This window comes from Lutjanus erythropterus, chromosome 14, assembly GCF_056507025.1.
Source record: "Lutjanus erythropterus isolate fLutEry1 chromosome 14, fLutEry1.hap2, whole genome shotgun sequence".
In the NCBI taxonomy this organism is placed as follows: domain Eukaryota; kingdom Metazoa; phylum Chordata; class Actinopteri; order Lutjaniformes; family Lutjanidae; genus Lutjanus; species Lutjanus erythropterus.
Genome location: NC_139330.1, coordinates 19,349,448 through 19,374,742, shown reverse-complemented (window position 1 = coordinate 19,374,742; position 25,295 = coordinate 19,349,448). Strand labels below are relative to the sequence as shown.

Below are 25,295 nucleotides of genomic sequence, written 5' to 3'. Positions count from 1 at the left end.
ATAAAAGTCAACTTCATTGCAGACATTCAGGTCATAATACTTCAAACATATAAATATTCCAATACTTCAGTGGCCATTCTTCTGGTTGGACAAGAAGCTCTGACAGGCTGGATGTGGCCCATGGGCTGCTGGTTGATTATTATTGGACTATATGAAAAGTAATTTTTGGCTGAAGTGGACATATATACACTGTTCACTGTTTATATGTAAACAGCAAAACCTTCATATTGTTGAACATGTTGATGCCACAATCCTTAAAATCATTTTTGTTTTTGATAGATAAATTATATGCATTTGCATCTTTATTACAAAGACCTCTGTCCTTCTACCTTCAAGTTTAAATGTAGTATTACAGAGATTATTAATTGCAAATAAAATGTACCTAGAAAACAACTTTTGTCAATGCTGAATAATGTCTAGGTAGCCCTTTTCTCTTCCCTGTACATATACCGCCTAAAAGGCAACACCTGGGTCAAACACAGTCTTGAGTGTTCACTGCACCACTTGCTGCTGCTCACTTAGCTCACTGCTTTATGTATCAACATTTCTATCAGCTCAGATCTGCTCTCATCTGGACTCTGGTGGCAGGAGAGGAGCAGAGAGACTTCAGTAATAATAATCAAGGGACATGGGAAGGTGACAGGGACATGGTGAGGAGGACATATACCTCCTCCATGTCCAGAGGAAATTGCGGCCTTGAATGGCTGTATACTGTTCAGATGAGACATCCTTTGAATAAAAACTAGGAACATAAACCCAACACAACAAAACCTTGACAAATAAACATACCATGCCGTACATTCACACATGCATGTCTGTCTGTCACCTGAAAGGCTGATACTCAAGGTAAGCAAGGCAGGTTCTGGAGGGTTTTGAACACAAATACAAGCTTAAGAATAAAATAACACCCGCCCACGAATAAAGAACAGGCATACAGTACTGTGTGGTACACAGGATGACAAAGTGAAAACTTGGCAGAGCAGGCTGATAATCAGACAAGATGTCCAGCCATGCTTCTGTGAACATGGTAGGATTACACCACTCAGCTCACTCTCATCCCACCTGCTAGTGGACGAGGCCGACAGAGGGGAGAGCGAAATCGAGGACGAGATGTAGCGAGCGATAGCGGAGGATGAAACTGTGCCGCGGAGAGCAGATCGGATGAATTCTCCGACCATGGCTTCAGGGTAAGTGTTGAAGGAGTGGGTGCAGAATCAGGCACTTTAGCTTCAGCCTGTTTGTATGTTAATGTAAAAACCAACAAAAACGAAGAGCGGAGCTGATGATTTCTTACCACTATCTTGAGCACAGAGCTGAAGATCTTCGTGTCCTCAGTTACGCCACCGATGTAGAGCATCCTGGAGAAGACGGGAGGGTGGTCATTCTCATCCTGCACCTCAATGTAGACCTTGGCTGTGTTAGCTGCAAAAAGCAAATGGTACAACACAGATCTAGTATTTATTTAGCATAGTATAAGACCTACTAGCACTTCTACCAATTCACATGAAATGAAAAACAACTGAGAAACACCAAACATTTAAAGGAGCAATATGTAAGATTGTCATGTTCAAAAATGAGAGCCTATTTAATACACAATCTATGGTTGAAGTGACAAGCAACTATGATTTGTACACTGCAGGTTGACCATCTTTTTAACTGTCAAGTGTCTGTTGATGTAAAGCTAAGCCTCTTATCCTGAAAATAAAAGCCCACTGCTCTGAAAATACACACTCTAGGTGAAGTTCAGTAGCTGCCTGCCAAACACCATTAACATACTGCTCAATTTAACAATTATAAACATCAAAAAGATTCATAATTATTTCTTATGAGTCATAAACAGACACTTACTCATTCAGCAAACATTCTGCATTCATTTTTAACATTGATAATATTGAAATGGACAAATAAAAACAGTTGGTCCGGCCTTAAATAGAGATTTCAAAGGAGTACATGCTGCCTTTTGCATTGCCCGTATTCCAACTCAGCATGTTTCCTTAAACTCTGATGACATTTTATAGTTCTTTTATGATTTAGTACAGTAAATATATTACACATTTCTCCTTTAACTATAGTCTGTGTACTGTACTATGAACCTATTTCAGCATCTGATAACCCAGGTTTTCTGCATCATCACTAAATAATAACTGGGACACACAAGCCCAAAAAGTTTTTATCATCGCAGCCACTTGATGTCGAATGAAGACATCTCTGAAATCCAAACTGGTGTTGCGCAGCTTAGCTTCAAAATTGAGACGTCAATATAATTTTTTCATGGCCATCATCTGGTCCACAACTTCAAAAAGAAAGCTTGGAATCATTTCCCAGAATATTTTGCAAGTTAGTCATCAGTGAAAACATCACAGTATGTTTTCAAATAAGATCCCTTTGGATAGTCATCACCAATTTTAAATAAAGTAGTTCTTGTGCATTTTTTCCCCCTTTAAATCATCTGAGGATGGGCAGTTTTACAAACTTTGAAATCAATTTTGTTTATTTTGAAATTGAGGAATCAGATTCACCTCGCTTTTGAAATCTGACTGTGAATATTTTATGCGAAAATATTCACTGCAAGCTGAAATGTCATTTACTTGGTTTCATTTTGACCAAAACTGGACTGAGTGAGTTTAACAAAACCACTCTTCATTTAGAAGTAATTTTCAGCGGCACTGCAATAACTATTTCAAGTGGATTTGTAATTGCACGCTGCTGGAGAGAGAAAAGTGTTCCCTTGGTCATAACTAAACCCTCTGTGAGGAAACATTGTGAGGAGCTATTTTGTGGAAGCTGACAACTTTGAGTCAATAATGAAGAGGTTCATTTTGTTTTGAATACAGCAAATATTTTGAATTGAGAAAAATGCAGTCTGAAGTATGTAGATGGCTCCTCTCTCACTGGCCCCGATAAGTAGATCAGAAGAACAACTGAGCCAGTTTGCATTCTGTTTACCAACCAATTAGTTATAACACTCACACTCTGAATGAAATATGGCTCTGTGAAATAATAAAAACGATGATGAAATCTTGCCTTCTAAGCCATTATTTTTAAGTGAAGCCTACCTCACACCTTTTATTGTTGAGAAGTTTGTTTTCCCCACAACTTGGTGCACAACAATGCCATCAATAAAAGGCACTGAGAGTTTAATGGGCGAGCAATTTGCACATTATTGGGAATAATAATTTGAGGTGAATCCAATAATCAAGCAGTAAGAATTTCCCTGGAGTGAGAAGAAACACTGCGAGAAAGAAATGTTTAAAGAGGCAGAAAATCCGGTATTTTAATACAAACTCCAAAAAAGTTGAAACAGTGTAAAATATAAATAAAACCAAAATGCAATGACCTGAAAATCCTTTTCAACTTGTATTCAATTGAATACAGTGTTAAAGACAAGATATTTAAAGTTCCAACTTTATTGTTTTTTTGTCAGTATTAATTCTGAATATGATGGCTGCAACACATTTCAAAAAAAGTTGGGACTCGGGTACCAAAAGACGGTGGAAGCTGTGGAAAGCTCAAAAAACACCCGTTTAATCAATTAGAGTTAGTTAGAACATTAAATGTCCTGTCTTTGTTCTTTACTCCATTGAACATAGGTCTAAAGTAGTTTGGAAATCATTGCATTCTGTTTTTATTTACAATTGGGGTTCATATTAAATTTGTTGGTCAGCTGCACATTTTGTGAGCCATTTGATATATTCACTCTGTCCCTTTAAAAGAAAAGCATAGACACATTGACTATAAACATTTGTCCCACTAATTTGTCACAGTTACACCTACAATGTGCAATGTACAGCATAAATATGTACAGCGCAAAAACCTTCCAACACTGCAGTTTAGGTAAAAAAATATGCAGTGTCAAGGACCATTTTTCTTCTGGCGGCATACAAAAATGTAAAGTCATGTGGCATCGGAGCTAAGGATGCGCCAGGGGAATTGGGCAAACAAAAACACAGCACATCAAATTACAGGCACAAAAGCTGTAGTGTGACACAGAGGGAGGACTCCGGGGGGACAGGGAAGAGGTCTGCAGAGTTTCTCTCTCTTCCCTGTCTTTGTAGAAAGTGGCTATATTCCACCCTCAGAGTACCAGGACATAAAAAACATAAATACAGCCCCCCCCCCCCCCCCCCGGCTCTCACACACACTCATAAAGATGCATGAAAGATGCAGGTCCATTAACAGGAGGGATTGCTGCTGAGGCAGAGTAAGCTCGAGTGTGCCGAAGGGTGTATTATCATTTAGAAAATATGCTTAATTAAATTTCACTCTGGATTACTATGTGTGCGCCTGTGCACATGAATGTTAGAGTATGTATGCATGTTGTGCACACATGCACAGCAGTGCTCTCCAGTAAACCTCTGATAATTTAAACTCATTAATGATAAGAAAGCTATTCCCTGTCATGTGGCCCTGACCTGCATTTCTATAATACAAGTGAGAAAAGAAAGGGTTTCTCTACACACTGCCAACAGAGGATGTCAGCCTGTAGATGCCAGGGAAGCTCTCTCCCTAGTGTGAGAGTGAGTCCTCTACTTTACATCCATCAGATAAGTGATGTGTGTGTTTGTGTGTGCCTGAGTATTGTGTACTTGTAATTGCTGTCATTAGTATGTGGGAGACAGACGGTGCGAGAAGGGGAGAGGCAGGTAGAGTAGGTCATTGATTATTCATCTGTAGCTCAAAACGGATCCAGGCTGAAGTATGAACCCAACTTGTTGTTAGCACTTCATCCATCATTTTACAAACCCTCTGTCAGTAAACTGTTCATAACCAAGCCTAATGATATTCCAGCTGAAGCATGGCCATCAAAGGGCAAAGTCTGAAGGTCTCTTCAGGTATGCTTCAAACAAACAGCTTCTCAGATGGTCAAACAGCATCTCAAATCTGCTTTCTGCCTGAAAAAGGCGATCTGACAATTATGCCTGCTTTGGCATGCAGCAATTGGTCAGGTATGAAGAGAGGAAGTCTGAACTTCTCTATAAAGCTCTCTTCCTGAACTTCCACTGTGTGTACAAATGCGTGCAACATGATGAATGCTTTTGAGATGAGAAAAAAATGTGCCATTTCCCCCACACCTTTGTATAAATGAATTCTTGGACAGAGATCTGTATGATTTAGTTTGTCTCAAGCACACTGAGGCCTTAAGACCGGGAACACACAAGGGGTTGCACTGAGAGAATTTGCTGTGATTAATATTTTGTCACCCACCCTGGTTTTGGGAGTGGTCTGTCTAAATTAAAACAAATGGGCTGTTTCTGATTGTTAGGACCTTGTGACTAATCTGGACATTACGTTTTTAAGGGATAGTTCAGATTATTTGATGTAAGGCTGTATGAGACACTTATCAATAGTCAGTGTATCATCTATAGTAGATGGTTGTTGACACACCCCAAGTTAGGAGAAGCAGAGACGAGCACCAGCACAGAGGCCAGGCAATAAATTGCTGTGGACAGGGTCAGCAACAAAAGGTATTTTAGCTGCTTAGGCCAACCTAAACAAACAAAATAAAATAAAATAAAAGTGTATGCTATATTTAGAAAATTTCCACAGCTTTACGTTGCTATTAGACAACAATTTCCTGAAGGAAAGCACCATTAAAAAAGCCAAATATCTCTCCAAACTCTCCAAACCAATCAAACTCCACCGGTGAAATCACTTCTGCGTGACTGTGTGTGACTTAAGGTTGTGGTAATCTAAAGGGTTAGTTTAGATTAACCAGATTCACAAGTCAGACGGTAACAGACCAAGGCACGTCTTGACCAGTAATCTCTGCTTCTCTAAACTGGGGCCATGCTGACCAACATCTAGTGCAGGTAATAGAGTGACTAAGGATAAGCATCTCATACAACCACACATTAAATTATCTGAACTATCATCCCTTTAAAGATTTATGATATTGTTAGACTGACATGCTGCTTTGAAGGCAGATAGATCATATTTTTAAGATTATCTTTAATAATCACCATTACAGAGCTTATGCCTGCAGGTAAAAGGGAGGGTGGTGAAGCCACGTTTTGAAAGCACTGAGTAATTTCATAAATGAAAAAAGAAATTGCTGGTACTGAAACATAGTTATTCAGATAATCTCATTTTAGCCTCAGACAACTCACCTTAGCCTTAATTTATGAAATTGCCATAGTGGTCAGACAAACAATCAAACAATCAAAAAGGCAGATTTTGGAAAAGTTGCTGAAGTGGACAAGAAAAACCAAATACAGTATATCCTCAGTCAATTCAAATTTTGCTTGATGCTGAACGGACCGTGAAAGTCAACAGCCAAGCAGTTTGAGGCAAACCTGCCATCAATTATACAAATGGATCAGAGCACTGAAGAAAGGCACCAGTGCATAAAGCAGAAAAATACATGTGTACTTTGTTTTGAACTCTGCAGTCTAACAGTGTCAGTGGCACAAATAGATTTCATATATATATATGACAGGTGTATAATAATACTGTAATAAAGCAGGATCATTGCTCTACTGTGATAAACTGCACTTTTGCTGTCATTTCAATAACACTTCTGATTTTTCTTCAGCATCTCTTGTGAGGCAGAATAAACATATAATGCAAAATATCTCCACAGAGCTGCAGCAAACATTAAAATAAACATGAACAATAAAAATAGGCTGCGATAGGATTTCTACACCTGTATTTAATCATAATCTGTCACAGTGAGGGATTATGATTAAATATAAATGCAACACCTGGAATCACATGAAACATAATTTAGTCCCCGATTTGCTACAACAAAATTCAACCTCCACATTCACCCATTTATTTGGCAGCTGGTTCTTACTTTTAGAAGGCACACGCAGGTTGGACATGACAATCACCATGGAGTCTGCCTGCACCCGCAGGACGTAGCTGGTCACATTTTCATAATCCAGAGGCTTGGCTGTAGAAATGACACCCGTCCTGTTGTTCACCTGAAAATGACCTGGAACCAAACAAAACCAGAGCACATGATCAAGTTATCAGGTTTTCTTTTTTCTCTCTCATTCTCCACCTTTTCCTTTTCCCAACCTTTCTCTTCTCTCACATGTTCTTGTCCTCTCTACTCATCTTCTCCTCTATTTCTCCCTTCCTTCTTTCCCTAACTCTTCTCTGTATCCTGTTCTATGAGTCTCGCTCTTCTTAACAGTGATGACGCGCGAGCATACTGTATGTGTGTGTGGTTCTGACCACTGCAGCTGAATATGGCTATGACATTACTATTTGTGTGGCTGCGTACATGACTTGAACCACCCTGCGGTGCACGGTGTAAATCTGACTGGCATAGAATCTGACTTATCTGACACTGACCGGCCAGTCACTGGTCATGGCGATGAAGCTGAAAACTGACTGATTCCAGTCACTGGCTGATCGCTCTGTGAATCTTTAAAGGAGACCCATTTGCAGAAAGAGCCAGCTCAAATCCTTCAGAAGAGCAATTTATTTATTTTTTCATTTAACCCTTACTTAACCAGGAAGTCCCTTGAGATTAAAATCTCTTTTTTCGAGGGACAGAAAATTCATCAAACACACAAGGAAGAGAGTAAATCCGAATCTACTGGCTTTTTACACTTGTAATTGAATGGATGAGAGCGCTGGTCAGTTGCACAGTTAAAGTCTCTTTTTTAACTTAACATAGTGCTCTGATCAGAGATACATGGCTTGGCTTTGTTTGCACTCTTGGTACTACACATCTCTATTGTCAATATTTAAATACCATTCTGCCAGTATAACAATTGAATTCATTTATACTCCTTGACGAGATCTTTTATCGTCATGGCCAAGTGGTCCTTAAATGCAGAGCTCAATAGAACCTTTTTAGCACCTTTCTCAGATAAAACCTGCGACAATGAGTTCAACTATCCAGAGGATGAAACAGTTATTCATCTTCACACGTGCTATAGAAAAGTCTTAAAAACTGCATGTATTCCAGTGTAGTTAGCTGACTGACAGTTTAGCTTGAGCACTGACAAAGGAAATCTCACAAGAAATACATCTGCCTTTGATGGCATGGAAAAACCCTAACTCCTCCGTGGTTATATAAAAAGGTCATGCTTCAGAATGCTTTTTGCTTTCCCTGAGTATATTACAGCTCAGAGCCTGGAGGTAGATTTATAGAGCTCTTATTAGGACTTGAGCCTTCAATTTCCAGGAGCATCTAAGGAAAAGTGAATCTAGCTCCTGTTTCCATATGACATAGACGACTGCAGGAGCACTGGGGGTTCATGGTGAGAAGGGTGTTACTGACTGACTGCCTCCCTCTACACTCTGCTCTCTCCAACTCACAGTTATGTCTCCTACTTTTGGCTGAAACACCTGAGCAATCCTCAGACCTGTCTGGCGTTCCCGCTCTCCCACGGTGTAATTATGCTCTTCAGACTTTGCCAACAAGTATGAAAAGCTCTCAAGAGCTGCAAGTATGTCAAAATTGTCTTCTCTATTTTGAGACAAAGATGGGACAAACAGTGCCTATGGCTGTGACGTGCATCCCACAATTTTTTTTTAAATAATGTGGGAGTGTTTTCAGGAGTATTTTAATATCTGATTGTGCACAATTTGATGTTAGCGAAAAACACTTTTTTCTTTTACTGTGATGGAAATCTGATTTGTGGACTGCTGCTGTCAGAGTAAAGGCACTGGCACAAAAGTATCTTTGTTTTATGTAGGAAAACAAATAAAAAACCAAGGACAAAAGGGTTTTGTACTTCAAATACAGAGCCTGCATCAAAATTTGAGCATGTGTATTTGACAGTAGTGTCAGAAGACATTATATCTACTGTATTGTAACATAAAAACGTGCAGATGTGGATTGTAGACTTAATTGACTGTATGGTATATGATCTATAGCACATACCTAGTTCATTTCCTGCAACAATGGAGTAGAAGATGGTTTGATTGATAGCAGCAGCGAGAATAGTCCCCACTGGGGTACCAAACGGAGCCAGCTCACTAACTGGAGGAAACCTGCAAAGACACAGAACACAAATCATGAGACAAACGGTATTAGGACTCACTGAATCTGCCTGACACACAGGCAGATATTCCAGTATCACAGAAGCAGTATAGTTTTGATTAACTTAAGTGGGGTTGCATGAGGAACTTATTGATAGTCAGTGTATTCCCTACAGTAGAAGGCAGTTGACATGTCCTCAGTTCAGAGAAGAGGAGTACTGTGGCAGGAAATCAAGCAATGTGCTGCTGTGGACAGGGTCAGCAACAAAAGTTATTTTTTCGCCACTTAAAATTAACCTTAAAACACAAATATAGTTTAAGGTGTACATTATATTTAGACTATTATTACTGCCTTACTTTGACATCATACAGCCTTTTTTGACAGGAAAACACCACTATACAGTATAAGCCCTCCAAACCAACCAAAGTCTACTGGAAAAATTACTAATATTTGTCCTGTGTAACAGTGGTTTCCTGTCAGAAAAGGCTGTCTGATGCCAGGTAAAGAGATGAAAATATTCTAAATACAGTGTACACTTAAACTGATGTTGATTTTTTTTTCAGTTGGACCTTTTTTAAGTGGCTAAAATACCTTTTGTTGCTGTTCCTGTCCACAGCAGTATATTGCTTACCTTCCATGCTGGTGCTCCTCTCTGCTTCTCCAAACTAGGGGTATGCCGACCGCCATGTATTGTAACTAATACACTGACTATCGTTAGATATCTCATACAACTCCTACTTCAGTTTTTTTATTATTATTTATTTACCTTTATTTAATGAGGCAACTCATTAAGAACAAATTCCAATCATTATCCTAACCCTTTAAGATGAAGACAAAAGTTGTCATAAAAGCTGCAGTAAATCTACATGTATTCTAAGAAAAAATAAGAAAATGTTCAGAATAAATTGAAACTAATTAATTGATTTTAATCACTGAATATTCACTTGTTTAAAGAATTGCCACAGTATAGAGTAGGTATTAATAAATCCAACTGCATCAATGTTTGGTAAGTATCTCAACTATTTTTATGGTAATATATGATATCTTGGAGGGAACTATGTGCCAAAAGCAAAGTTTTTACCCAGAGGTAAGGTTAAGTGGAGATGTATGAACTGATTTCTTTTACCTTAATATTTATTTTTCCCATTTTTGACGAATTCACTGTTTGTGTGAGAGTCTTGCTCTCAAGGATTATTACTGAGTGGGTATTCTTCAAATCTGAATAAGATATAAGTTTACAAAAGTAGTAATTTATAAAATCTCAACAGAAGTATTAAACAAGAGCCACCTCTTAGTCCAATTATTCTGTTTTGCCTCAATTTCTTTTGTTGTTTCTTTCAGTGGTTTTACTGTTCACTTTAACTTCACTTGAGTCTCCAGATAACAATACAGCACATTATTATTTTCCTCCCTGGTAAATGAATAAGTAAACGATTTCCCTCTGAGGGAGCACAATGTAGTTGGGAAAAAAATATGACTTATAAATAAATAATCCACAACTGCTTGGACCGATGCTAAATCTCCCCACATATCCAATAATAACTTAGCGGTGAGGATGAGAACACAGTGAATACGGGTTAGGTGCATCAACAGCAGTACTGCTGGCTTTGTATTTGAGCGTGGCGGCAAGGATGGAGCTGAGCTATAAAGCAAAGCTCTCATTTTTCTGCTCAGCCTTTGCTTCGACTCTCCACCCTGGCCACAAGCTTTGGTTAGTGACTGCAAGAATGAGACTGAAGATTCAAGGATCTGAGATGAGGTTTCTCTGCAGGGTGGCTGGTCTCTCTCTACGTGTTAAAGGAAGGAGCTCAGCAATTCTAGAAAACCTCTGTATTGAGCTGCTACTCCTTTGTATTGTCTGGGCTCAAAGGGAGAAGACCTCCTGACTGCTTCCTTCTCGAGGAGGTGTTCGGAAATGGCCGACTGAGAGGTGATACCAGGGCAGACCCTGGATATTATGGAAGAATTAGCTCTTTCAGCCTCCTTGGAGTGCTGGGGTTTTCAGCAAGAGGAGCTGGCGAAAGTTGCTCATCAAACCCTGACCAGGAGAGCAGAGTAGAAAAGAGAACTGATAAAATCTCTATCAACTGTCTCTCTAGCTAACTAGCCAACTAATCTACATCAATTGTCAGCTACAGTAGTTAGTTACAATGGATAGCTATTTTTTAGCAATACACTAGCTAACTGGCTAGCTAAGCTATATCAATCATTAGCTAGCTCATGTTAGCTTAGGATGTGACTATATAGGTCTTTTCAATATAGATGCGTCTATAGCATATATAAGTACAGGAAACAGAAAAGAAGAAATCTGACTGAGGTTCTGCTGGGGATCTAGCTTGACCAACTGTTACTGGACCACAGAGCAAAAAGAGCATGGGGGATTAAAAGTGGGTTTAAAGGATAATACAAATAATATGCAGTAAAAAGAAACAACCTTCAGTTATTCTAGACACCTGAGTGTGAATGCATAAGTAGTGATTTAAACATTTTTTAAAAGGGATTTAAAACATGATTTTGCCATATTTGCAATATTATTTCCTTTGGCAGGCAGTTTCAAAAACGCAGTCACCTTTGGATTTTGCCTTTGGATCTGAAGTTGTGTCCTGGTTCATAAAGGGTTAAAAGATCAGCAATGTAGCTGGAGACTAGGACATTTAGTGCTCTAAAAATATTCAATAAAATCTTAAAATCAATTCTAAACTTTACTGGTAGCCAGTACAGATGTGCTAATACAGTTAAAACTCTAGTTTCAGCATTTTGAACAGGCTGGTGACACGAGACAGACTTTTGACTGATGCAGCTATAGAGTCGCAATAATCTAAACAAAATGAAGTAATATCATGAATTATCTTTTCTAAATCAGCACAAGATATAAATTACACATTTCTTTTGTTTGACCCACCACTTAAAGGTGCACTGTTGACAATGTACAAGAAAATGTCCATGTTGGCATGTCCACCTCTAAACAGGATTAAAATGTCTTGGGAATGGGATTTGGGCCACTATCTGCTGACCAATGGCAGCCCGTCCTCACATCAATACACAAATCCTCAATCTGTGCAAGACACTGTCTGGTGCAATATTAGGGACTTATAAGTCCAAGGATAAATTACATCTACCCTGATAACACCCCCACTTGCGGAAAAAGCAAAAATACTGGTACTACCATTATCCATGTGTACTTGTTGTGCCCTCACTTACAAAAATACTGGAGAGATGTCTTTTATACCCTATCCAGCATCTTAAAATGGAACCAGACCTGGACCATCTGACAGCTCTGTCTGGCATTAGTGATGGAGAGGATCCCTATTTGACACCTGCCGAGCACTGCGCGGCTGTATTTGCCTCACTCTTGGCCAGACACACAGTCTTGCTGAAATGGAAGGATGCTGCCCCGCCCACACGCAGTCAGTGGCTCCGAGACACAATGTCCTGCCTTAAATTGGAGATGATTCGCTTCTCAGTCATTGGCTCTGGGAGAAAATTCTAAAAGACCTGGGGACCCTTTTTGATATACATTCATAAGACCCAAACAACATAGATCTGACATGCATTCTAACTCTTGAGCTTAACATGGAAAATAACACCTGACTACATGGAAATAGCTACATCTTTAACTTCTATAGACATTGAATCTTATGCCAATCCCTATTGTAGATAGTCAAGGAGGTTGTGTGGGAGGGGAGTGTCGTGGTTTGGGGTTTTTGTTGGTTATTTCCTTTTTTTTTGTAGTCCTGGTCCTCCCTCATGTGTCTTGTCTTTACTTCCTGTCTTTGTCATTTTCCCGCTCTTTTTGATTTCCATTTGCCCACCTGCGTCTGACCAGTTCTTTGTCTATTTAGTCCCTGTGTTTCTCTGTTTCTGTGTCAGTTTGTTGTTGTCCATTGTGTGTCATCCTGCATACTCCTGGTACTCGTTTTCTTGGACTGTTTTTTGCATTTTTCCCTTTTTGTTTTTCTGTACTCTGGTTGTGACCTGACTGCATTTTCACAAGCTTTTGTTCATTTTCTTTCTTTATTAAATCCATTTGAACTGTTTTCTGTTTCGCTGTCTGCTTTTTGGGTCCACCATCTTGTTATATTTTGACACACATAACAGGGAGTAGGGATGTCTCATATTACTATTGTCACTGTTTTTATTTTTATACACAGCTATATCGTTGTATTTTTTATAATAATGTGGCAATTGTGACATCGACAGTGGCCAGTTTAACGACAGAGAATACAGTACAGAGGTGGTTTTCCTGCTGGGTTTGGTTCCTGGCACCTCAGGCTGAGTCAGATAATTAGGCAGCTAGCTCCACCGCTAACCAAGCTAACTGAATAACACCAGCTACAGAAAACTATCTAACTGTCCATCAGGCAACTCTGTAAATCATCTTAGTGTTGTACTCTGTCATCAAACTGGCCTTATAACATTTTATGGCATCTTAATGACCACTCGTCAAATTGTGCCACTTCAGTTGAAGTCCAGGAAATTATTCGTGACAGTGTTAGAAAAGCGTTTGACAGTGTAAGAAGACTTAAAGACATCTTTAAGTTGAAAATGAACCACTTTACTCAAGATCAAGGAAAATATTCATGACACAAGTATAATTAGTCTCATGACAGCCAAAGTCAAAACCAACCACATATGACAGTTTAATGTAATGTTGAAACATAAAGCTAAACAGCTTCTTTAAGTTGTAAGACATTACAAGTTCAGCCATGAAAAGACCGGCCACTTCTATATATTTATTCTTAATGCCTAACACCGGGTCAGATGATCCTTGAAATCAGATGAAACGAGCCTGTGTTTAAAAAATATAAATAAAATATGAAAGCTCCCAGTGGAGGCTTTAATATCAAGTTTGCATAAGACAGACATCTCGAAGAGTGTGAACTTTCCATAAAAAATGATATAATTGACTGAATAACACTCATAAAGATGCCTTCATGTTCATGAGAAACATCGTGACATGCTTATAACAGTGTCATCAAAGTCTTATGCACACCCCTTCAAATACCCAATGGGGACTTTGCCTGGAAACTTTTGTTGAAAACTTCAATAAGTAGCTTTTGAAAAGAATTTTTTGGTGGTAGGAGTGTAAATCCACAACTGTTTTTTTTTTTTACTTGCTCACTGATTAATTCAGCAAATTCTATGATTAAGATGTTCTCCGAGCAAGTCTGCGCACAGACCTTTTCACCCAAAGTCTAACTGGCAGACAGACTGCTTTATTATCAGATGAAAAAAATCCAAACAAAAGATTTGATAGTAAATGAGGCACGAATTGTTCTGTGAGCAGATTTGAGTGTTTTTCCCCCGATAAGTGAGACTTTGCAACAGCTAATGACTATGCTTGACTATCAGGCGTACAAGAGGGTAATCATATCCAGCAGATATGATTGTCACCATTCTCCACAGAAATTACAGCTGCCATAAATAGCAGGGAACCCTGTCTTGGTGGTGTGTCGGTGAGGGCTGATTTAAGCTGATAATGTCATCTCACTGTGACATCCTCTTGTGATACTGTGACTGCTTTCTCATCTCTGCACACGAGGTATGTGTATGTGTGTGTGTGTGTGTGTGTGTGCATTTGGGCACGCATGGCAGATATATCTTCTTTTGCACTTTTCATTCAAAATCTGACTATTATTCACAGCAGCAGGAAGAAATCTGTGACAACGTCGTGGGAGTAAAACTCTTGCCATAATCAGTCAGATTCTATTATACAGTCAATGTTGGAGTTAAAGGGTATTTTTGGGAGCAGACATTATCTTGGCAGTCAGAGTTATAAACATGGGCTGGAGGCGATTAGACACCTCCAGTCCAAGTTTATAACATGTTATTCAATGCTTTCATCACTCTAGTCTTTGCTGACCCCTCAGTTCCAACACATTTTACTACATAAATAATATAATTATCCAAAAAACAAAAAACGCCGCCAGCCTACGTTTCGCTTCTGGGCTGATGGTTATTTTATGGAGCAACTCCTTCTGAAAGGACTGCAGTTGTTGCAGAGGTTACAAAAGGAAGATTGAACCAATTTAATTCACACAGAAACGGTGTATTTGCTGAAAGGATGCACAGGTGCTGAGACAATAAATGGCACTTTCTTCGCTGCTCACTGGAGTAAAACGACACACTCGGTAACTTTTTAGACAGTTGGCAGGTATAACAGTCACTACAGAGTATGTGTTCACCTCTCTCCAAAGTTTCACAGGCAAACAAAGGTTCAAACGGTACATTCTTGAAGGACATCAAATAAAAAAAGACCCGTCTATCCATCCTGGAGGCAATGGTTACCATCTCTGGAGAAAAAACAATCCCCAAGGACATATGAGGCTGAGAATAATTCTGGAAAATATGAGCCATTCTCCTGGGCAGAGGATGATATAGCATGCCATCCCGGGAGATAATATTGTTGAGTGTGTGCTACGATGAAATGACTGAACTGCATGTGCTCACAAAGCTTTTTCATGAAAAATACAGAGCTGTTATTGATAATACTAAATGACTTCTGCTCAATTTCCCTCTAGGTGCACTGTTGGGCTGTCACTGAATAATTGCTGCCGCTGTGGCATCCAGGACCACGGAGCCACACCATGCTCCACGGCGATGGGAACCAATTCATTAATGTGGCCGTCACATAAGTAGATTACCTGTTTGGCTCAGGAACAGGCTGACAAAAACACAGAGGCGAGCCCTTGAACAATGTGAGCACAGTGAGGTGCAGCACAGCCGAACGTGTGATCACTCACATAAACGTGCAATTCATTGGAACCAAGGGTGACACAACGGTTGTCAGTAAATGTATGGGCCTTCACTTTTAATACACTTTTCAGCAATCGAATGTCTGTTCTGGAGATTAACAGCCCAGCAGCAGGGATGTTATTGGCCAGACGAGGCTGCTTTCAACACACACTAACAACTCTATTGTGGCTGAGACTAATACATGTTTCACACACAAACCCTGTTTATGATACGTCATTGAGCACAGTTCCAACTGGTTTATGACTATTCAAACCAGAGTGACGGTCAAACAATATGGGTTTTTCAGTGGTCGATGCTGATATTTTGGAGAACAGAGTGCAGCATAATAATTTCCTCCACACTGGTATAAAAGATGACTTGATTTAAAATTTAATTCACAAAAATGTACCCAGGATTAAAAAGAATTTCACACCATGGAGCTTCAAGTCCACTAGCAGATGTAACATAACACATATAGTGAATAGATTGACATGAAGGACTAAAAATGGCTTTCCTTATCAAAGAGAGGCTCATGATGGGAGGTAGTCAGTTAACATACGATTGGAAGCTGAAATACCTGTGGGATTGAGATCATTTTTCTAACAGCTACTGAACTGTACTTGCCATGCCAAAATAAATTTTGTGGTAAATGGGCAAGCCATGACCACACTGATTCATTTAACATATTTAAACTATAAATTCAGTCAGATTTGGGTGATACAATTCTTAGGTCAAACAAGTGTTTTTGCCCTTATGGAGAAAGGGAGACTGTGTGTGACTAATACAACAGGTCTGCACCACTCTCGTTCATACCAATGAGAAAATTCTGAACATGAGAAAATTGGTCAATGTGACAAATTATCTTAAATCACACATGCCCCTTAAGAACAAACCTGTTTATACAAATGGTTCTTGCATGAGACCCGCTGACTTTCTGCAGAGGTTCTGGGCAATTCCCCAAATATCTCAAAACACGACATTTTCTTGGAGCGATCAGCTCGGGTGGCTGCAGCTCTGGTAAGAGTCTGGTCTGGAGCAGGGTTGGATAACCTGTGCTGACCCATTCATGTGTTTTCCTCGGGTTGTTCTGTGAGTGTGACTTGGGTGTAAATGTATGTGAGCAGCTTGCACGGGGCTGCATGGTGTGATTGCCAGGAAGAGGCAGCGCTGACATGTTATCACTTCCCTACAAAGTGGCTTTGCCTGAGGGTTGTAAGCTGCTGAAAAATGCCAAGGGGGGTGTGAAGGTGTATGAAGTGTGCAGATTAGTATAAAGGTGTATCCACATGTAGACAGACAGGATGACAGAAAGGTTAGATACAGCAGATACTGATAGGTAGACGTAGGGCTGGGTGATACAGCAATAATTTTTGGTTATCCCGCGATACACAATATACTGTATATCACGATATACACATTTTCTTAAAAATAATATACTGTAAATTCTCTAATAGCACAAACATGATGAGTTTATAAAATATTATGCATTGCTGTTGATTAAACATTACAACAGTACATAAAGTACTTAACATGTTCCTCAAACTTAAACATCTACAGCAGTAAAATGCAACACACACATTAATGTAGCAGTAATATTAATCCAAAAACATCAGATATGATAGTGAAATATTGACAGGGAATGTTTTACTGCACTTAAGGTAAATTTTCCTCCAATCCTCTTTAATACTTTTATATGAAACATTAATTGGGTTGGGTTCCCACTGAAATATGACTTTGAAAAAATGCCTTCTAACTAATCAACAGTGTCTCTCTTTCAACCAGTAACTGAAACAAATTATCAAAATAATTAAACAATTTTGTGTTTTGTGACACAATGTTGTAATTGCATTTTAACTGGTTGAAAAGGGAGCAATATTACATCGTTCAGACTGAATACCAACCAGTTTTAAACTAGAAATCACCACTGAAATGCTGGTTGGTGCTGAGAAGATTTAGAAAGCAGAACGATCGACAAAATAAAAAATCTCCATTGTTTACCTCATTACCTCATTTTATACTTCAGAAACAATGTTGCATCAGTATTAATACAATGAGACTGATAAATAATCATCTGTAATGATGATGTACTGATTAAGTGGGGAAAACACAAAATAAGGAACTAGCTAGAATAGTCTGGTAAGTTCAGAAAATGACATCACGATACTGTAATGCTGCCTTTAAAACCAGGAAAAGACAGTCAGTGTTGTATCATGAAACAACAATATCCAAGATGTATGGCAACATCATACATCAATATAATATACATCTATTGTCCAGCCATTGGTAGATGTGTAAAATCAAGATCATGGCATGGCGATCTAAACAGCTACTTGAGCACAAACACTCTGATAACATCCGATAATTAAGTGGGGGGAGTCATAAACTGGCTGATATACTGAGACTTGAAGATACTAGAGAATGTAAATAAGCTGTGTATTCAGCAGTGAAGTAGTACGCAAATTCAAAGAGTCAATTATGCATAATGCAATAGTATGTACTACTGAAGAGGGCCAAAGACACGTTTCATTCCTTTCATATTCAGATGAGGAAAAATCCCATCCAGAGAGGGAGAGACGGAGAGATAAAGAGAAGGGGAAGATGCTGACATATCTACAGGCAGCAGCAGAGAGTCCCGATGTCAACATGAGAGAGGGTGAATGGAACGCCACTGAGAGGCGCGGGCGGCACACAGGTGTCAGCGAGCACACTGCCCCAGGGCCAATGGCGGAGTGATGCTTACGAGACAAGGCAGAGGCGTATACACCTCGTCATGTGCCACAGGGGCCGCTGTTACCATGTCGACTCTCTTTCTACCTCGGATTGCCTCTCTATTCCTGCATTGCATCACTGACTGAACAAGCAGCGGTGGACACGCCGGGAGACACAAGGAGTGACCTCGCTGGGTACAAGTCTGTGTTCTTCTGGTAGATGTGTAGACACGGCGCTGCAAAAAAAGGTCTTGAACCACAACAAAGACAGACATGAGTCATTTAACTGTAATGCACTCGAATGCCCATAAATATGCACTTGCAAGTGTGTGTTACAGCCCATTTCTGCCCGACTTGCTGGTATTACTCTGCACATTTTGTTCAGCAATTATGAATCAGCCTAATCCGATGACTGTTGAGGTGGATATGTGCTCGGGAGTTTGTTAGTTAGCTGTTATGTCACCCTGGTGTTAACTTGTTTGTTCCTGCCTGGAAGCAAATTCCGGGAGTGACAAACGGAGAGTCTGGCTCCGACTTGAACTTAATTACACATAGGGAATGCATTTCAGCTCCTCGCAGAACACGAGCAGACAAATATGAAAAATACTGCGGTGAATCCGGAGCTCATGTTCTCCATTAAAACTGCAGCTCTAAGTGATTTTGACAAGCCGAGGCAAAGTCAGCTCAGTCACACAGCATGATTTACACAGGAAATAGCCTTTTAACCTGAATCTTATTATAGGTTTTCAAAGTTCATTAGCACATTCAAAACGAATATGAAAATAAGTGTTTGAATAATTAAGTACTACATTTAATCATGAAATCACAGTTCCAGATGTTGGAATCTGTATTTTGTGATAATCTAAGCCACTAACATCTGTAAATACAGTAGGGGTGGGAGAAAAACGTGTTCTCTTATGTATCGTGATTCTTTTTTTTTTTTGTACAAGTCCTGAATCATCTTTTTAAATTGCTCAATCATTTTTAATAATGAGAACAAATGGCGTTCGGCTTGTGCTGCTCAAAGCACCAAAGAAATACATTTGAAAGAGTCAGCAGCAATGTCTCATACAGGAACTGTTTTCTTTCTAAATGTAGTTCCAGTAGTTTCTATTGCAGAAAGAAAACAGTTCCTATATGAAACTGTTCACAACAAGGTTTGTGGATTATCTTAAGAAACCTGGAAAGAGACACTGGTGTTTAGTTTTACAGATGTGTTTTTTGGTGCTTTGAGCACCAGAAGCAAGATGCCATCTAGTTCCGTTATATTTGAGTAAAGGCTCAATCTCCCTGACTGATATCTCCAAAACTTGGCAACTGTCTGCAAACAAATCTAAATGAATAAATAGCACTACAGGTAAGAAAAAGCCAATGTATTTTTGATTTTAAGATGAATGCAATACTTAGGAATCACAGTACATGACAAATCAGCACCCAAGTGTTGTGATAGTATCAAATCAAGAGATAAGCGTACCATCCAAGCCCAAAAGTACAGTATTATGTCTGAAATAGTTTCAAAAATGCAGATCTGCTCTGATAGAATTGCTTTTCCTACTATAAAATTGGGCCCTTGTAAATATTTATAATATATTTTCATTTTTCAAACACTGAGGTCTATTGAAATCAAAGTTCACTGTCAGATGAAGAGTGCACCATCCCTCATTTATTGTAATATTATTTGAGCTGTGTTATTGACTTAAGGGTGAACTTTATAGGTTCGAGGTTATGTTTAGCAAGTCTACAGAGAGATGGAGAACTGAAGGGGAGAGAGGCCGATGGGAGACAGAGATAAAAAAAAAAAAAAAGTGATTACGAGATCCTATAACCGGTCAAGATATTCAAAAGGGTTTGGAAAATAGTGCAGGGCCTGACAACCGGGTTATTACAAAGCTAATTCATTTGGCAACAGTCAGTTCTCTGCCTTGAATATACAATGTACGACTGCCATCGTGGATAAAACACCCAACACCTGTGGACACAACTAGCCCACACTGACACAGCAGCATAAAGGTTACTGCATTAATGTAGCCTGTCAGAAAGTACAGATTAAATTGGATTAACATATCATAAAGCATGCAGGAGCACACATCCTCCACAAGAGCTCCGTGCTGCCCACTAAAATACAAAAATTATATTGAAATTCAAATAATCATATAATCTACATAATACAGTATAAATTGTGACGGTAGATGAAATATAAAAATCTGTCTGTAAAACTCCTTCTCCGATGCATATGTTCTTGTCTGGAGCGTGTACACTGTCAGAGTGCAGGTCAGGTCTTGTATGTGCATGGGTGAGACTATTTTAAACCACAGAAAGATAGTTCTAGTAAAATCTCTCCACAGAAACCATGAGAAACAGGGACACTGTTTCTGTGATGTATTGTGGTGGTGGCAGGAGTGTAAAGTCAGATATCTCAACTCAGAACATCAGCATACAAAACCAAAACTACCTCTGTACAGCCAGATACCACTAGAGATAAGTGAAAATATGTGTTTTGTGCTTCAGATGAACTCATCATTTAATATAAACATTTCAGGAGGTGGTGGCTGGCAGTGAAGACTGCACTATATATACATTTATAGATATGTATATATGCTTTCGACAACAATGAAGAATACTGTATTTTATTACTTTTCATCTTGCTTACTCTAACATTTTGCATAAACCATTTTAAGTAACCCATATTACTGCTGAGCCTTTTCTTCCCTGGAATTATTTGAGGTCTTCTTGCACCTTAGCACTTATTGTGGTTATCTTTCTCTCTCTTCATTCTGCTGGAGACGACTGCTGCAGGCTATGTTGATTCTCAGTGTGATCAGCACTACCACCAACTTTTTCACAGTACGGGATTTATCTCATTCACTCTTAATGTTAAAAAAATGGCTTTCACTATCCTGTGAAATCTATTCTAACCTCTCCAGTGACATCAATATAGGTGTACTGTAAGGATGCATCATACTGGATTTTTCCAAATATCCACTATATTGATATTTTCCAACTCAGGTTGGCTGATTGCAGATGCAGATACACGAAAATATGCTCGTTAACACGGAATCACACAGACCATCAAATCTGTCTTTTAGTGGAGTTAACACATTACGCCTCTTATCATGATGTACCACTGGCAGATGAGGACATAAAATACAATGCTTTTCAAAATGAACACATTTACTGGGCAAAATAAGAAGACAACTGCTGACAGGTTTTTTCACTGGTGCCTGTTTCTCTTTGTTCTTCACAAATTCATTGTAACTATTAGGATGACGGCACTTAAGATGGACAATTAAATTTGTAGGGTTGAAGAAACACTATTTGGCTTCTCTTCACATTACCAATGCTGAGCAGTAATTGGAAATAGCGACTTTAGTATCTGTTTAGGACACCTCATACAACCTCCACACCACAGACATATTCTGGCTGCGTGCACATGATGAAGCGCCATCGCTATGTCGTAATGTTCGCTTCAGGCAGATGCAGATAATTCATTTTAAAGCAGCCCATAATTATGATGTGCCAATGTTATCATGCATCCCTAGTTTATGTTTTGATATTTTATGTCTGAGAACAAGGTGAAGGTCTTTACCAGTGCTTCTCAAACTGTGGTGGGCCCTACTGGTGAGGCATAGAGCTACTGCAGATGGCGTATGGATGACGGGGGAAAAATATGGAGTGAAACTTAACCGAATGAATATGATTTATGCAGGGAAAATAAGCAAACAAGAGTTTGCTCATGCTATTGTGCTGACCTTTACTTCACTAAATATGCTTTTTTATTAGATGCTTTCTCTATCCTTGTAAATGTAAGAATTGTGAAAATGGGAGGCATGAGCTTCTTTTCAGCCTCTGAAGTTGGGCATAACAGAAAAAGTTTGAGAACCACTGCTCATATAAACCTACAATTCTTCGTCATCTATTGAGAATTAACAGTATGACAGTAATAATCACCCTGCCATCTACCTTATTAATCTGTTTCACGAGTCAACTTTGACAGGAAAGCTATATCTGCATAACTTAAACCAGTGGTTACCTAACTTTTTCTGGCATGCCCCCCATCTGAAACAGAAAAAAGTTCACGTCAGTTTGAGAACCACTGACTTAAGCAAGTCTGTGTTAAAAAAAAAAAGAGACGACCATCCTTCTCTTTTCAGAGAGAATGTAAATGTATACTTTTCATAAGTGACTAATGTCAAACTAAACTGTGGTATATGAGAAAGGGTTTAATTAAGATGTATAACTCATTTCAGTAACTACTGCAGCAATTTCAAATGGCAATGTATTTCGAGATATTTTATCATTGTGGAGACACTAATGTAAAGCAATGGCCCTGTTAATAATTTTAACATCATTCTGCCTTAAACGCTCATCTGAAAGTGGATTTTTCTGCATTAACGTCTAAATTTGTCACTCCAACTTCCCAGCATTACACAGCTTATGCTAAATATGAAATCCCTACATCTTCAAGACTCAACATTATCCCGAGCTACTTTAATTTAAAACTATTATTACATGTTTTATCTATACTGATGGAGGCTTCCTCAAATTCCTAAAATCTGAACAATTCATAACCTCCTCCAGCAAATGCTCTCTCTGTTGTAAACCAAATTCAACACTGGCAGATATTAGCACAGACTGTTTATGAGCTGCTGACTCACACTTGCTAAGAGGATTTAGTAAAAAAAAAAAAATTCTCTGGTCCTAACAAACATCACAGAAATCCCACACCTCTGACACGACGTAATGCTTAAGCAAGTATTCACATTAAACTATCATGTTCAATGAAACAAGAAAAAAAAAATGTTTACAACCACTCGTCTGATCATGTTCCTCCCTGAGCTATTCCTCTGATCACTTATCTTGCCACAGCAGACCCAGAATTTCTTTTGTATTCACTGTGAGACATTTTTCTGAGTTCCACAAGAAAAAGAAAGAGACTTCAATCAAAAATCTTCTGGAGGGCAAGATGCAAAACATAAGTAAAGCTGGAGAAACAACATTTACTGTGCTGCCAGAGAGTGGTAGCACTTTGTGCCAGCTTAGCCATGTCGGCCCACAGGACATCACTTCACATATCATCCACTGGGTCATTTAGTACACAAGAGGAGACTTGGCCAGAGAATGTTTGGACGCTGGTGGATGAGTGTGTTGTCCAATCTGGGCCAGCTATTTAGGCTTGCAATATGATATCACATGGTGCCATGTAGGTACTGATGCCATTCTGCATGTTTTACTGTCAAATTACTGCTTGTGTCCAAATGATCTATTCTAGCACACCAAGACCTGGAGGCCTCGTCCACAGAAAGATGTTAGCATCTCACTGCTAGCAGAAAGCTGCAGGAAACATCAGTAACAGAAACTGTGTGTTGGACAGGGATCCAGGAATTACCGAAACCCTTTTTGAATGTTTCCTGTGAGGGCCCAGTCACGTTTCATCTTTAAGTCTAATGGAGTTGATGGTGGAGATTCTAATTTTAACAGCTTGCAAGTATTCATCAAGATGGTTGTATGATTGCAGAGAAGGCAGCGTGATTATTAAATGTTGTACACTAACAATATAACACCATTAACAATTTCAGCTTAATTACACTGAACTGCAGACTTTGGTTGATGTGAGGCATGCATATTAACTTTGTTTTTAGACAAATCAATATTATTAAAGGGCAGATACTATTAGCACCCAGGTGTCAGTAGGTATACAGCTTTGCATGGCAGAGACAAGCAACCAGGTTTCCGTAGCCATAAATTTCTATGGCTATTTACACCTGGGTGTTTATAGCCTAGCATGGCAGAGACAAGCACACGGGTGCCACAGCCAACAATAAAATTTGCACCCCAAGTGTAAATAGCCAATCCAACTATTTACAGTTGCATGGCAGAGAAAAACCAAGTAATTTTGCTGTCTAAACCTAACCAAACCTAACCACAATCACACCGTGACTGACCTTTGTATTGCTGCTTTGTTTTATGTTTGTACACATGTGTGGTCTAGACCAGTGTTCCCCAACCCTGGTCCTCAGGGACGCCCGCCGTTTTAGATGTTTCCCTGCTCCAACACACCTGATTCAAATAATCAGGTTGTTGTCAGGCATCTGCAGAGGCTTAATGACGAGCTGATCATTTGAATCAGGTGTGTTGGAGAAGGGAAACATCTAAAACATGCAGGGCAGTGGGCCCTGAGGACCAGGGTTGGGGAACACTGGTCCAGACTACAAAACCTGAAAATAATAAGACAAATGAGTCTAAAACTTGAAAGAAAGGCTGACTCCTAGATTCCTGGGTGAAGAGTCATATATTTAACCCTTTCATCCGCCACAACCTTCACCTACCGGAGAATCTGTCTGTCTTACTCAATAAACGAGGTGGCTGGGTGTTAGGAGCCAAATAGCTGACGTGTGGCTACTCTCACCCAGGTACAAAGAGCTACTCTGTTACTAAAGTTGGATATATCAAAGCTTTTTTTCTCCAGTGTCTTCTGGCTGCAATTATGACCTGGATGTGGACAAGAATGCTTTTAAAAAGTTGGAAACTTGTAATTATGATTATGCTGGTATACACTGAACATGGCATTAGGTGTACAGGTTGAGCTGAGCTTCTCCAAACCATTTCATTTGACCTTTATTTGGTCATTAAGTGGTTTTCATCATTGTCATAACAAGTACAGACAGTACATATATTAAAGCTTCAGTCAGTTATGTTCAGTCACATGCTGACTTCCTTCCTCAGCCTCTGATGTATCTGGCACATCCTGTGTTTCCCTGCAGTTTAGCAAAAGGAGCCAAAATTAAACACACCGTTACTTTGAATGCAATTAAATATCCCTCTGGGTTTGAACATGGTTGAAAACGTTTGAAATAATGGAAGCACACAATTCAACAAAATATATAACAGAGGTCTACTTGTTGTTAGACGTT

At 39.2% G+C, this 25,295-nt stretch overlaps 1 protein-coding gene across 2 annotated transcripts in view; it reads right to left on the bottom strand.

Annotated features, from left to right (window-relative positions):
• LOC146315483 (protocadherin-15-like) overlaps positions 1-25,295 on the bottom strand; it is a 278,737-nt gene that overhangs the window by 36,639 nt on the left and 216,803 nt on the right. For both annotated transcript variants that reach the window (XM_084735432.1, XM_084735431.1), the window contains 3 exons: positions 8,843-8,952; positions 6,794-6,934; positions 1,295-1,422 (listed from right to left, as the gene is read on the bottom strand). In XM_084735432.1, coding sequence (XP_084591558.1) covers positions 1,295-1,422; positions 6,794-6,934; positions 8,843-8,952 — 379 coding nt within the window. The remainder of the gene's footprint in view (positions 1-1,294; positions 1,423-6,793; positions 6,935-8,842; positions 8,953-25,295) is intronic.